Genomic DNA, 12,039 nt, shown 5'->3' on the forward strand with positions numbered 1-12,039 from the left:
TTAGTGTTTGAATCAAGTTGTTAAATTTGGAGTCTTTTTCTTCTGTAGGTTTTAGTAAATGTTTTAACACTTAACAAGAACCTGAGTGAGAGTCTGTCACTGGGTCGGCTGCACCCACAGCTTCAATCCAACATCCTGCAAGTTGACAGTGAGTATGGAGATCAGCACCGATCTTGGTAGACAACATTTCTATCATGGCAAAAAAGAACGGGAATTTTCTTGTACATCTGTGTTTGCTCTGCAGTCTGCTTCAAGGAGACTGCATCTGTTTAAATGTACGATGCGGCTGGTGGGGAGAGGAAGTCCATTTCAAATTACAGTGTGATTAGGAATAAGGATTGGTGGGTAGGAGGGACAAATTTAAGGGACACAAAGTCAAATTTAAAATTCTAGCAATTTAGTCAATTTCTTTTACTCCTTCAACTTTCACCAATATGGGTGAAATTGATTGGCATTACTTATTCCATGATTCCCAAATCCTTCTTGTCATTCTTGTTGGACATGGGATCCAGCATTTTAGAACATTGTCTCATGTGCATCAAAGAAAGCAAAGGATTTGGAGATCACAGGACAAGTCACCAGTTGGTGGATTTTGTTTCTGTAGGTAAAAGCTAAAGAAATAGACAAGTTCTAATTTAATGTTTTGAATTATAAAAGGGACTGTGTGTTCCCAGCTTGGTGTGGAGTGGTTAGGATGAATCCTGGTGTGCAGAAAAGAGATGGCACGTGCCATAGAAGAGCTGTGCTCTCGTGTTATCCGTATGTCCAGTTTCAGTACAGCCCGGAGGCCTCCACGCAGAAACATCCCACAGAGCTGACAGTTTTACGCAGAAGTCTTGCTTTCTGTTCCTGTGTCTATGCATCGCCATACTTAACCATTTTAAGTCTTCATCACATGCAAACCGTGAAGTGTATATCCAAAGAGACAGTCATTATGAGCAGGCATTTTTGAGCCCCTTGTGTATAGGATAAGCAGTACTTGTACATTATGCTCAGCAATGAGATATAATAGTGACCACACTGAATTGAAACAAAACAATAATGAAGTATCATAGACATTGGAGATGGCAAAGATATATTGGGCTAACATATTATTTTCCCAACCAATTTCCCAGTTACCCCCATCCCTCTATTGAAGAGTTTTCCATAGTCTGGTAGATCTCACCATTAGCACATTTCTCCTTTGCTTAATGTCATCCCACTCTTTCTAGCTACAGCCCTTTATTCTCACCAATTCCTCTCCTTTCTTGGTGGTCACACCCTTCAAATACTCATTTTCCCCTCCATCATCATTTGGCCAACCTGTATGTGTTCAGCGTCTTCCAGTCTTTCCTCCTAAACCATTCACCTGGCTCTTAATAATTGTTTTGCTCTTCTCTGAAGACACCTCCAGTGTACTGAGATCGTGGCACCATGTGTATCCAAATGAATGAGGCAAGACCAAGAACATGTCTTCAAACTGGCAGTCCTTTAATGTAGCCAGTCTTCATACACAGTGGTGTCTGCCTCTCCTAGAGCTAGCTACAGGCAGCGTTACCCCCCCAAATACTTTTTCTTTTACTTTCCATTCCCCGTGCCCATATCTCTGCTCACCTACAACCTAGCTGGCAGGAAGAGGAAACCCATGATAATATCTTTCTGGTTGTTATGTGCCTAGAACTCTACCAGTCTAGATGTCCTTGCAATGTTGCCAACTTTCCCAAGTTTATTGTGAGTTTCACATTATTCGGTATTTTTCTTGAAGCTCCATGTCCTAGAATCCTGTAATTATGTGAAGATCTCTGCTTTCATTAAAAAACAACACCACCCCCCTCCCCAAAGTTTCTAGCCCTCATAGTTGCAGAGAAAAGCCTGAAAATGGGACTGGAATGTAATTTAAAAGCTCAGAAACCAGAAGACAATAAAAAATATCCAAAATTTACTATTTAAAAAAACTTCATGGTTTTTTTGCGGCCTGAGTTGTGATTTTTGAATGCTTCAGGTAGATAATACTCTAAACCATACTCTTACCTACACTTTATATAGGTATAGTTACCATAAGATTTTTACTTATCTACTTAGTTTGTGATGTTGTATCCTGAGCCAATTTGCAACCACACTGCAGTATTTATATTAAAATTGTGAAAGCACAACAAATAACAAAGCAGGGGAGGTAGGTAGAGAAAGGCAGGGTTATATGAAGAGAGCTAGGGAAGAAATTGCACTGTAGTTTATAAGGCTTGTACTTCTTGGCAGCTTGCATTTTTTGTTGTGTGTCTGTCTTGCCTTTGTAACTGTGAGTTCTTGGGGCAGACACTGTCTTCTGTTCTGTGTGTGTACAGTGCGGCCTCCAACTCTGGCTGGGGCCCTTCAGCACTACTGGAATACAAATAATAAATTATAGGTGAAATTCAGGTGTGTCTCAGCTCTTAAATAATCTTGGTGTAAAAAAATATGTCTTAAATTATCAAAAACAAGAAGTGATTTGGGGGGCCCAATTTGAGACTCCTGAATGGGGCCTTGATTTTCAGAAATAGCTGAGCACCTGGAGCTCCAATTGCCTTCAACTGAAGTTGCAGGTACTTGGCTGCTTGGAAAATCAGGCCCCAGTTATCTTAAGCGGGGCACTCAAAACCTGAAGCATGCCAAGTAGGGAGCACTTTCTTGTTCCAGGCAAAGAGATTTCCACTTTGGCTTTACAGGCTCGAGAGATTCAGAGAAGCATCTCAACTTTTGACCCAAATCTCTGAACCTTCTGAAGTTCACCCATTAGTACTTTTTGCCACACAGTTTATAAGGGGCATGAAAGACTTCTCCTCTTGAGCTTAGGAAAAGGGGTGCTAGTTTCTATTGGTTATGTGAAGAATCTGAATGGTGCTGCTTCTAAACCTACTTTTAAGGTGGACTATAGCTTTCCCCATACTCCTGTTTAATTCTGATAGCCCTAATATTTTATCCCGAATTAATCCCAAAGGCCTACAGTGAAGCCTACAGTGAAGTTCTGTCTGCTGGATTTTCATTTTCTTGCCCCACATTTATCTTATTGTCAATTTTTGCAATGGCAGCAGTTTATTTTCCCCTTTTGTTGAGAAGGAGCATCCTCCACATCCCTCAGTGATCCTCACATATCTCCCATTCCCACCCCCACCCTCACTCAACACTGCCTACCTTGACAATGCCCCATTAGACACTGTCTTTGCTGCTGAGAATTGGGTGTGCTCTCTTGAGACACTGCTTCTTACTAGGCCATTGAATTTGTACTCTTGTGATGCCTCTCTGCCTTCCAGATCCCTAAGAGTAGGACACTGATGGGCAGGTTCATTGGCACAATGGATTAGACATTTAAGGTAAGAACTTGGAACTCATGCAATAATGGCTTCAATTAGAATAACTTTGTCTAAAATCTTAACAGGTGAATTTCCCGAAGAAGATATTAAATTTCTTGAAGCCAGGGGTCATCAAGTAGATAAAGTCGATGTGCTTTCCCTGGTTCATGGAGCCAGGAGAACCAACAACTTCATCATTGGTGTGAAAGACCCAAGAAGCATGGATGCTGCAGGAGCAACAATATTATAGCAACCTCCATTTGGTGCGTTCATTGGATAAAGCTTTAAACAACAACAAAAATTATGTGCATGTTCTGAAATGGCCCAGAGAGGAACGAGCAGTGTTTGCTGTGGGTTTCTGCATTGTTGAATAGACCTTCTGCATTCCCCACCTCAAACAATGCAACAGTGGCTGGGAAAGCCACAACACAGCTCTTTGATTTTGTAAAAAAATAATTTGAGTTGTAATAATCTCAGTTGTTATTAAAGGAATGCAGGGAAAACACTTTTACTTTGACAATGCCCCATTAGTGATTTCAGTCATTTTCAAATTAAACATTTTAATTTTACCAACAGAAACATTAGCAAAGAAGATGACAAAGAGAACAAAATATTTTGTGCCAAACAAACAATTACTGCTGTGGCTGTAATTTTCAACTCCCTCCTTTCCCTGGCTTGACACCCTTATCTCACATAAATCAATATATAATACAGATTGATGTACTGGCTCTAGGCAGTCATACATGGAACTTCAGGGATTTCTTTAATATTCCCTGTGGGTCAGCTGATTTTTACTAGCATGGATATTCCTATATCAATTCCCATTCATGCATCACTACACATCTTTAGTACCCTTATGTCTCCTTCACCCTCAATGTTTTGAATTAATTTACTGCATAGACTCACTGGGGATCTGAACTTGGAGTCAGACTACATCTACACTGGCAAAAGTGGCACCCAGAATTTACCACTAGTGCCCCCAAAAGAGGCCCACTGGGGGTGGCCACAGTGCAAGTTGTAATGTAGAAAGAGTTCGTGTAGAGTCAGGGTTTTTTTAACACTGTCTCAGCTAACCCTGCTCTGAAAACGTGAGTCCCTTGCTTGATTGAGCCCCAAATTCATGCCAACACTTCAAACCAGTGCTTAAGTTATAATGTAAGTTATAGAGATAAGACAGGAAACAAAGCAAAAACTACTTACGTAATATTTTTTAGAGTCCCCAACATCCAAGACAGGCTGAAGGAAGCATTCAGCATTTGACCTGTCAATAAAAATGAGGAAATAAACAGCGTGATCATGATCATTGCAGAGATTGATTCTGGTCACCTTTTGAGCACCTCCTTTTCTTTCCACCAGTCAGTTCTAGACAGTCACCCAGCACTTTAAGCTTTTTTAAAATGATTTTTGTCATTGTTTTCACAGCCTATCGTGTACTGGTTTCCTTCATGATGTTAATATATCTATGGCCACTGTACATACTATATATGTATGTCTGCTTATGGTTGTCTTGGTATTTCATATGATGCTTTTATGAAAAGGATTCCAGCTCTTGTCACCCCGGAGAGACCAATGAGCTGGAATCTTGTGAATACTGTTTTGTTCATATTATATCAGGGGTGGCCACACTGGCTCGCGAGCCACATGCGGCTCTTTGACTGTTATACTGCGGTTTGAGGAGCCTGCCCATTCTCTACCTACCAGACTGGGGGAGGGGAGCTTGGGACCTCTGCCTTGCAGCGGGGTGGTGAGGTATGGGTTTCTGCCCAGTGGGGAGGGGGCTTCAGCCCTGCAGAGCACACCTGCCAGGGCTCAGGGATTCAGCAGGAGCAGGGCTGAAGCCCTGAGCCCTGTCAGGCGCCTCTCGCGGGGATGAAGTCCTGGGCCCTGGCAGGCGCACCCTGTCTCTCAAACTTCTGAAGATTGTCGTATGTGGCTCAGAGGATCAGTAAGTTTGGCCATCCCTGTATTATACCTTTTTATGGCTCAAATGCGGTTTAATGACGGGAGTATGCAGTATCTTCTTCAGGGGATCAATGAACTAACAGATTATCAAACTAATAATTCTTTGCACTTATGTAGTTTCTGTTAGCCGAGTATCTCAAAATTTTACAGACATGAACTAATAAAGTCACACAACACCCTGTTGTGGTAGGAAAGACATACCAGAGAGATCCCTTTCATGCACTACTGAAATGCAGACACCTCTAAGGTAGAACAAGGTGGCTATTAAGCAGACATGAATAAGCAAAAATATTTTCCATCACAAATCATAGAATCATAGGGTTAGAAGGGACTGCAAGGGTCATCTAGTCTAACCCCCTTATCTAGTCTAATTCCTATGACTCAGTGTGGGTCAGTCATCAGCCAAGAAGTTCTGCAGGAGAAAGGAGAAGTGCTGTAGTGAAAGCAGCATGCCGCTTTCATAACACTACGCATGGTTTGGAGCAGACTTCGTAAGGCTTACTAGGGAAGGGAGGGAGGCATTTTTGTGCCTTGATCCTCATGGGCTGAAATCTGGGATTTTTCTAGGACAGTGACAGCAATGATCTATCCCCCATATATGGAGGTTTACTGAACATGATTGTAAAACAAGCGTTCCAGGAATTGTTCTTTATAGTGCTCCAAAAGAGTGCACATTACTTAACAGCTCAGTTGGAAAGATAAAAGTCCTATGTGCCAATTGAATTCTTCTTTTCACCAGTATAGTTCTGACGCTGAGCCCTGAAGGTCCTTTTACAAGTAAAGACACTGGTTCTGATCCAACAGAGCACTTAAGTGTCCCAATGTGGAGTTTCAGTAGGATTATTCAAATGCAGTAAAATTAAAGCATTTTCCTAAGTGCTCTGCTGGATCAGGGCCTATACTGCAAAGGTGAGAAAATGAAAAGAAACAGGGAGATGGTATTATACCCAAAGGCCACATCTAACAGAAACAAAGGTCTTATGAATAGTTTCCTATTCACTCTGGTTAAAAAGTGGTGTCAGGATAGCATATATTTGACAAAGAGTCACTGGTCATTGAAGCTTGGTCAGAAAATTTCTGCTAGGACCAGCATCTCTAATCTTGGTAGTCAATCTAGTATGGCAAGATCCACTGAATTTCATTCTAGTTAATTTCAGTTTAATTAATTGTACTAGAAAATGCGTACTATTTCCTCATGTAGAAATGAGACAAACATTGTGAAATTAAAGGGCCATATTCTAACCTTAGAGACAAATTCTGCTTTTAGGAATATATATGTTAATATGCAGTAATTCCATTGACTTCAGTGGAGTTACTCTCAATTTGCTACAACATGAGAGCAGAATTTGACCTGTTGTCTTTATGCAGAATTCAGCCTTGATATCACTGGGGAGCTCTCCGCAGAGAACAATAGTAAGACATGGCCCGAAGTGTTATGAAGACAGTTGACGTTACATTTTGGTAAAAAATGCCTTTACCATTTGTATCATGATCTTCGAAGTGACAGAAAAAGTAATGAGGGTCAAACTCTTTACCACCCCTTTACAATGTTGTAAAATTAGAGTAATACTCTATTGTACATCAGGAATAACGGAGATCAGAATCTGGCCGTGAGCATGGAGTCAATTAATTAATAATTTCCCACAGAAGCTCAATGCAGTTAACGAATGCAGCTTCAGAGCAACATTTCAGTGGTTTTAAATACAGTAGTGCATTTGCACTCCCAATTGTGTGAAACACAGACTGCTATGTATAAAGCTCTAAAGGTAAGGATATATACAATGGGTAAGAATGACATTAAGCAACCTGTGTATGTGTAACAATTATTTTGTTTTACCTTACATTCCCTCTTCTGTTCTGGAGAATCTGTTCTACCAGTACAGCCAGTGCTTAATTTGTAATGAAAGAGGTGCTGGGGCTCCGGTAAATTTTTTTTATATTCATAACAGGTTCAGCAAGCCCAGAGGTGCTGGGACTATGAACTGCCAAGTCTAGAGATGCCAGAGCTCAGCTCAGGCACAGCTTAAGCACTGAGTACAGCCATTTGTCAATCACTGACAATTTTAAAATCAAGATTGCATGTTTTTCTAAACGATCTGCTCTATGAATTATTTTGGGGAAGTTCTCTGGCCTGTGTTACACAGGAGGTCAAACTAGATTATCACAATGGTCCCTTCTGGCCTTGGAATCTATACCTCTATGAATTTTGCCTTCCTCATTCCGCCACTCAAGTCTACAAACAGTGAATGGGTCTAATTCTGATTTCACACCTGTGTAAATCGGGAGCAACTTCACTGAAATCAGTAGAGTTTATGTTGATGTAAAATGGTATAAGGGAAGTCAGAGCACCGTCAATCGGTTTTCAAAATAGCTGTGCTAATACCTTTCTTAGTGAGCTCTTGGTTCCTTGACTAAGACTGGAAAATTATGAAGCCCTTTTCCTGTATTAAGTGGCACAGCTGTTAGCTATCGGATTTGCAGTGGGGATTCTCTCTGAATTGCTGGTGGTTTTCTCTAGAACAGGTTTCAGGTAACAGCCATGTTAGTCTGTATTCGCAAAAAGAAAAGGAGGACTTGTGGCACCTTAGAGACTAACCAATTTATTTGAGTATAAGCTTTCGTGAGCTACAGCTCACTTCAGTCGGATGCATAAAAGTGGAAAATGCAGTGAGGATATTTTTATACACACAGACCATGAAAAAATGGGTGGTTTATCACGACAAAAGGTTTTCTCCCCCTCCCCCCCCCCCGCCCCACTCTCCTGCTGGTAATAGCTTTAGCTTTTAATAAGCTATTACCAGCAGGAGAGTGGGGCGGGGGGGGGGGGGGAGAAAACCTTTTGTCGTGATAAACCACCCATTTTTTCATGGTCTGTGTGTATAAAAATATCCTCACTGCATTTTCCACTTTTATGCATCCGACTGAAGTGAGCTGTAGCTCACGAAAGCTTATACTCAAATAAATTGGTTAGTCTCTAAGGTGCCACAAGTCCTCCTTTTCTTTTTTCTCTGGAACAGTTCTGCTCAAAAATGTTGTAGACTCCAAGGCCTACCCCAGAAACTGAAGAAGGATTTGGGGCCCGATTTTCCCCTCACTTCCATCAGTTTCACACCAGTGCAACTCCAGGGACTTCAGTAGATTTACTCTGAGTTTACATTAGTTTGAGGGAAAGACGAATCAGGCCTCTTAAGCATAACTAGATAAAACTCATAACTTTTTCATAGAGGACAAAATTATAGCACAAATCAGCAATAAGAAGGTTGGGTTTTTTTACCTATTAAAAATCTGACTTAGTGGAAAGTGCTGTTATAGTGGGTGAATGTTTACTTTGCAATGGTTTTGAGAAAGTTCTATACATCAGCAAAGGGCTTCTCGTTGTTATAGGCCAGAGAAAAGAGCACATTGGGAGGGCCAGGGCAGCTTTCAGAAGGAGTAACAGATTGTAATGAGCCTTAAAAAAAAAAAAGCCTCTGTGTATAGAGCAGATGAGGAGGTTCAATGGTGGCACCTCCAATAATGAGGCTATCTGCCAACAAAGAGCCCTCCACTGTTCAGCCCTTGTGCAGAAGGGAATGATTTCCACAAGGATACTTAGGAGGGAGAAAGTCCCCCAACGGCAGTAGCTTCTTGCAGGCTGAAGCCCTTCAAGATAATGAGGAAGTTCATCCAACTGAGGACAGTCCCTCAGCTTTGTGCAAATCCTCCACAAGAGGGGTCTCAGATCAGCAGCTGCAAGAACACTTCACAGAGCTGGTCCTTCTAGTATAGCTAACCAATACTGTGCCCATCACTTCGATAGCTACATGCTCAGCTTCCTTTTTCCTACCTAGACAGAAATATGTGCAGATTGGTAAGAAAGCAATTAAAATCTCATCAAAATATATCTGCCTCCCACTCCCTCTCCCCACATTTGTCCAAGAGGCCACGTACATATTCTAGACTAGGAATTGCTCTTTGCGGTTCCATTGGGGGCATGGAGAGATTAAGTTCTTAGAACAAAATTGTAACATAGTATTTCATTTTGGAAAATCCATACATGGTCATGAATACAAGTGTAACGATGTCACATTTACTATACAGGATCTTTTTTTTTTTTTTTTTGAAAATACTGACCTATGAAAATGCATTGTAATCATAGCCGTGACTTTGATTGTATTGAAATCACATGTATCTGTGTATTTTTTCACATACAATGAAAAAAGGCTGAAATAAATGCAGTTTTCTTTTTGTATTATGCACTCACAATGTACTTGTTTCATCCTTTACAGTGTTCTATTGATAGATTGCATTGTATTATTTATATCACTGTAGCACCTAGAGGCCCAAAATTGAGATCGGGGCCCCATTGCACTAGGGACTCTATGTACATTTAGTGCAGGGGTCAGCAACCTATGGCACACATGTCGATTTTTCAGTGGCACACTACCCGGGGCCTGGCCACTGGTCCCGGGGGCTCCGCTGCCGGCCTGGGATACCGGCTGCCAGCCCCCTGCCAGCCGGGGTTCCATCCGCCAGCCCCACTCAGCTCGCTGCTGGCCCCGGGTCACAGCCACCAGTCCCAGGGGCTCCACTGCTGGCCTGGGGTACCAGCTGCCGGCCCGGGGTACCAGCTGCCGGCCCCCTGCCAGCTGGGGTTCTGGCCCCTGGTCCCTCTCAGCCCACTGCCGGTCCTGGGTCCTGGCCACTGGTCTGGGGGGCTCTGCTGCTGACCTGGGGTCCAGGCCACTGGCCCTGGGCTCTGCAGCTGCCCCCAGCTGTGGCCTTCTGGCCCCAGCCTGGGGCAGTGAGGGGTGCAGTCAGGGCCAAGAGGGGGTGCAGCTCAGCATGGATCGCATGCATTATTATTACTGGCACGTGAAACCTTAAATTAGAGTGAATAAACAAAGACTCGGCACACCCCTTCTGAAAGGTTGCCAACCCCGATCTAGTGAGAAACAATCTCTGCCCCAAAGAACCTAGATCTCAGTGTATTTTATAGAAGGAGCCAGTACAGGAGCCCCAGATCCAAACATCCCCAATTTGGGTCCACATTTTGAGGCTCTACTTTTTCAACTAAACTAAATAAGATTTAGTTTGCAAGGTTAATAAATGTGCACTTCTATTTCTCATATCACGAATGTCTTTCCAGTGTTGTGGTACATTTGTTTCAAATGGAAAAACAAATGGTATATGTCGACATGTTAAAGGGGATACTGCTCTTAACGTTTAAAAAAAAAAAGAAATATTTACTCTTTTCTTACAAACAGGTGAGAAAGAGCCTCTCTTGGGACTATGCTCAAATTTCCCTCCTAGGCTACACATCCCTGTGGCTGTTCTTAAAAACACTGGGCCTGATTCTGATCTCACTCCCACCTGGGTAAATCAGGAGTAACCCTACTAAAGCCATAGGCTCAAGCAGTGCTCAGCACAGGAACAGAATGGAGGAGCCTTCGGCCACCTTTGTACTTCTTCATATTTTGGGTCCCTTTGGCTCAAATTAGAACAGCCTCAGGAGTGAAATTCAGCTACTGGGGGAAAGCGGAGGAGCAGCACTGAAGTGACACCATTGGATAGACCTATAGTAGAGAACTGAGCGGTTTGTATTTTACCTGCTCAGATACAACTGGTTAAAGGACAAATGATTCTGTTTGTCCACACTAGCCATGCTGAACCTTTTGAGAAGCCATGCATTGCAGCCCCATGAACACACTAGTGCTTTCCTAAATCAGTTCAGTTGCAATGCACTCTGGGAATCTGTCCCACAATGCACAAGTCACTGTAGAGCTGGCCTGTCTGAGCATAAAGATGTACTGTTGGGAGAGAAACAACCAGTACTGCTCCTTTCACAGCTGCCTCAGCCTGCAACCCTCCTTTAGTTCACTGACAGAAAGTCTCCTTTCTCCCTCCCCCCAAATAATTTCCCCTCTCCTCCATCTATTACTCCTTATTATTCCCCCACTTAAAATCCCTCTGACTCTGAGCCTCCTGCAATGGCCCTGACTCCCACTCAAGTGTGTCTGCAACTGATGAATCACATTTGATTTGCTGGCTGCAAATATTGGTCTGACAAATTAAGGTGAAACTCAGACTGTCAACAAGACACCACAGTTGGACTGCCAGCTACAGATGCTTTCTACATAGTCCTGCATTGGGAGTCTCCCATTCAGACCAACCCACTTCACCCTGATGCCACCTCCCCCCACTCCAGCCTTAGGGAATGTTTCCCTTCACCTGCATGGAGAAGCTGATCTCTGGATTCTCTGATGGAGAACTGGTTCTTTGTCAAAAAAAGGCTGCTTAATTTTAATCGTATAGTGTTCGTGGCAGCTCCGGCATTCTTTACAGGGATATACAGCCCACAGGAAAAGGTATTTTACAGAGCCCCAATTAGACAATATACGGAAAAGCGTCATCCTCTACTCTCTACAAAGGTTCCAATTCTTTAAGATGCTAAGGGCACTCAAAACCTCACAGTTGGACTCTGATTCCACGTGCCAACTATGGGGGGGGGGAGCTTTTCTTGACCTGCTGCTCACAAATAAGGAAGAATTAGTGGGGGAAGCAAAAGTGGACGGGAATCTGGGAGGCAGTGACCATGAGTTGGTTGAATTCAGGATCCTGACACAGGGAAGAAAGGTAAGCAGCAGGATACAGACCCTGGACTTCAGGAAAGCAGACTTCGACTCCCTCAGGGAACAGATGGGTAGGATCCCCTGGGGGACTAACATGAAGGGGAAGGAGTCCAGGAGAGCTGGCTGTATTTCAAGGAATCCCTGTTGAGATTACAGGGACA

The 12,039-nt window shown here is 42.9% G+C and overlaps 1 protein-coding gene across 4 annotated transcripts in view; it reads left to right on the forward strand.

Moving 5' to 3' along the window:
• GGT7 (gamma-glutamyltransferase 7) overlaps positions 1 to 7,869 on the forward strand; it is a 49,884-nt gene extending 42,015 nt beyond the window's left edge. For 2 of the 4 annotated variants that reach the window (XM_073309852.2, XM_073309855.2), the window contains exons 14-15: positions 49 to 148; positions 3,392 to 7,869. In XM_073309852.2, coding sequence (XP_073165953.2) covers positions 49 to 148; positions 3,392 to 3,555 — 264 coding nt within the window. In that variant the 3' untranslated portion in view covers positions 3,556 to 7,869. The other 2 variants (XM_073309854.2, XM_073309853.2) reach the window with 2 other exon arrangements.
• The last annotated feature ends 4,170 nt before the right edge of the window (positions 7,870 to 12,039 follow it).

The sequence above is a fragment of the Lepidochelys kempii genome, chromosome 13 (assembly GCF_965140285.1).
Source record: "Lepidochelys kempii isolate rLepKem1 chromosome 13, rLepKem1.hap1, whole genome shotgun sequence".
Lineage (NCBI taxonomy): Eukaryota > Metazoa > Chordata > Testudines > Cheloniidae > Lepidochelys > Lepidochelys kempii.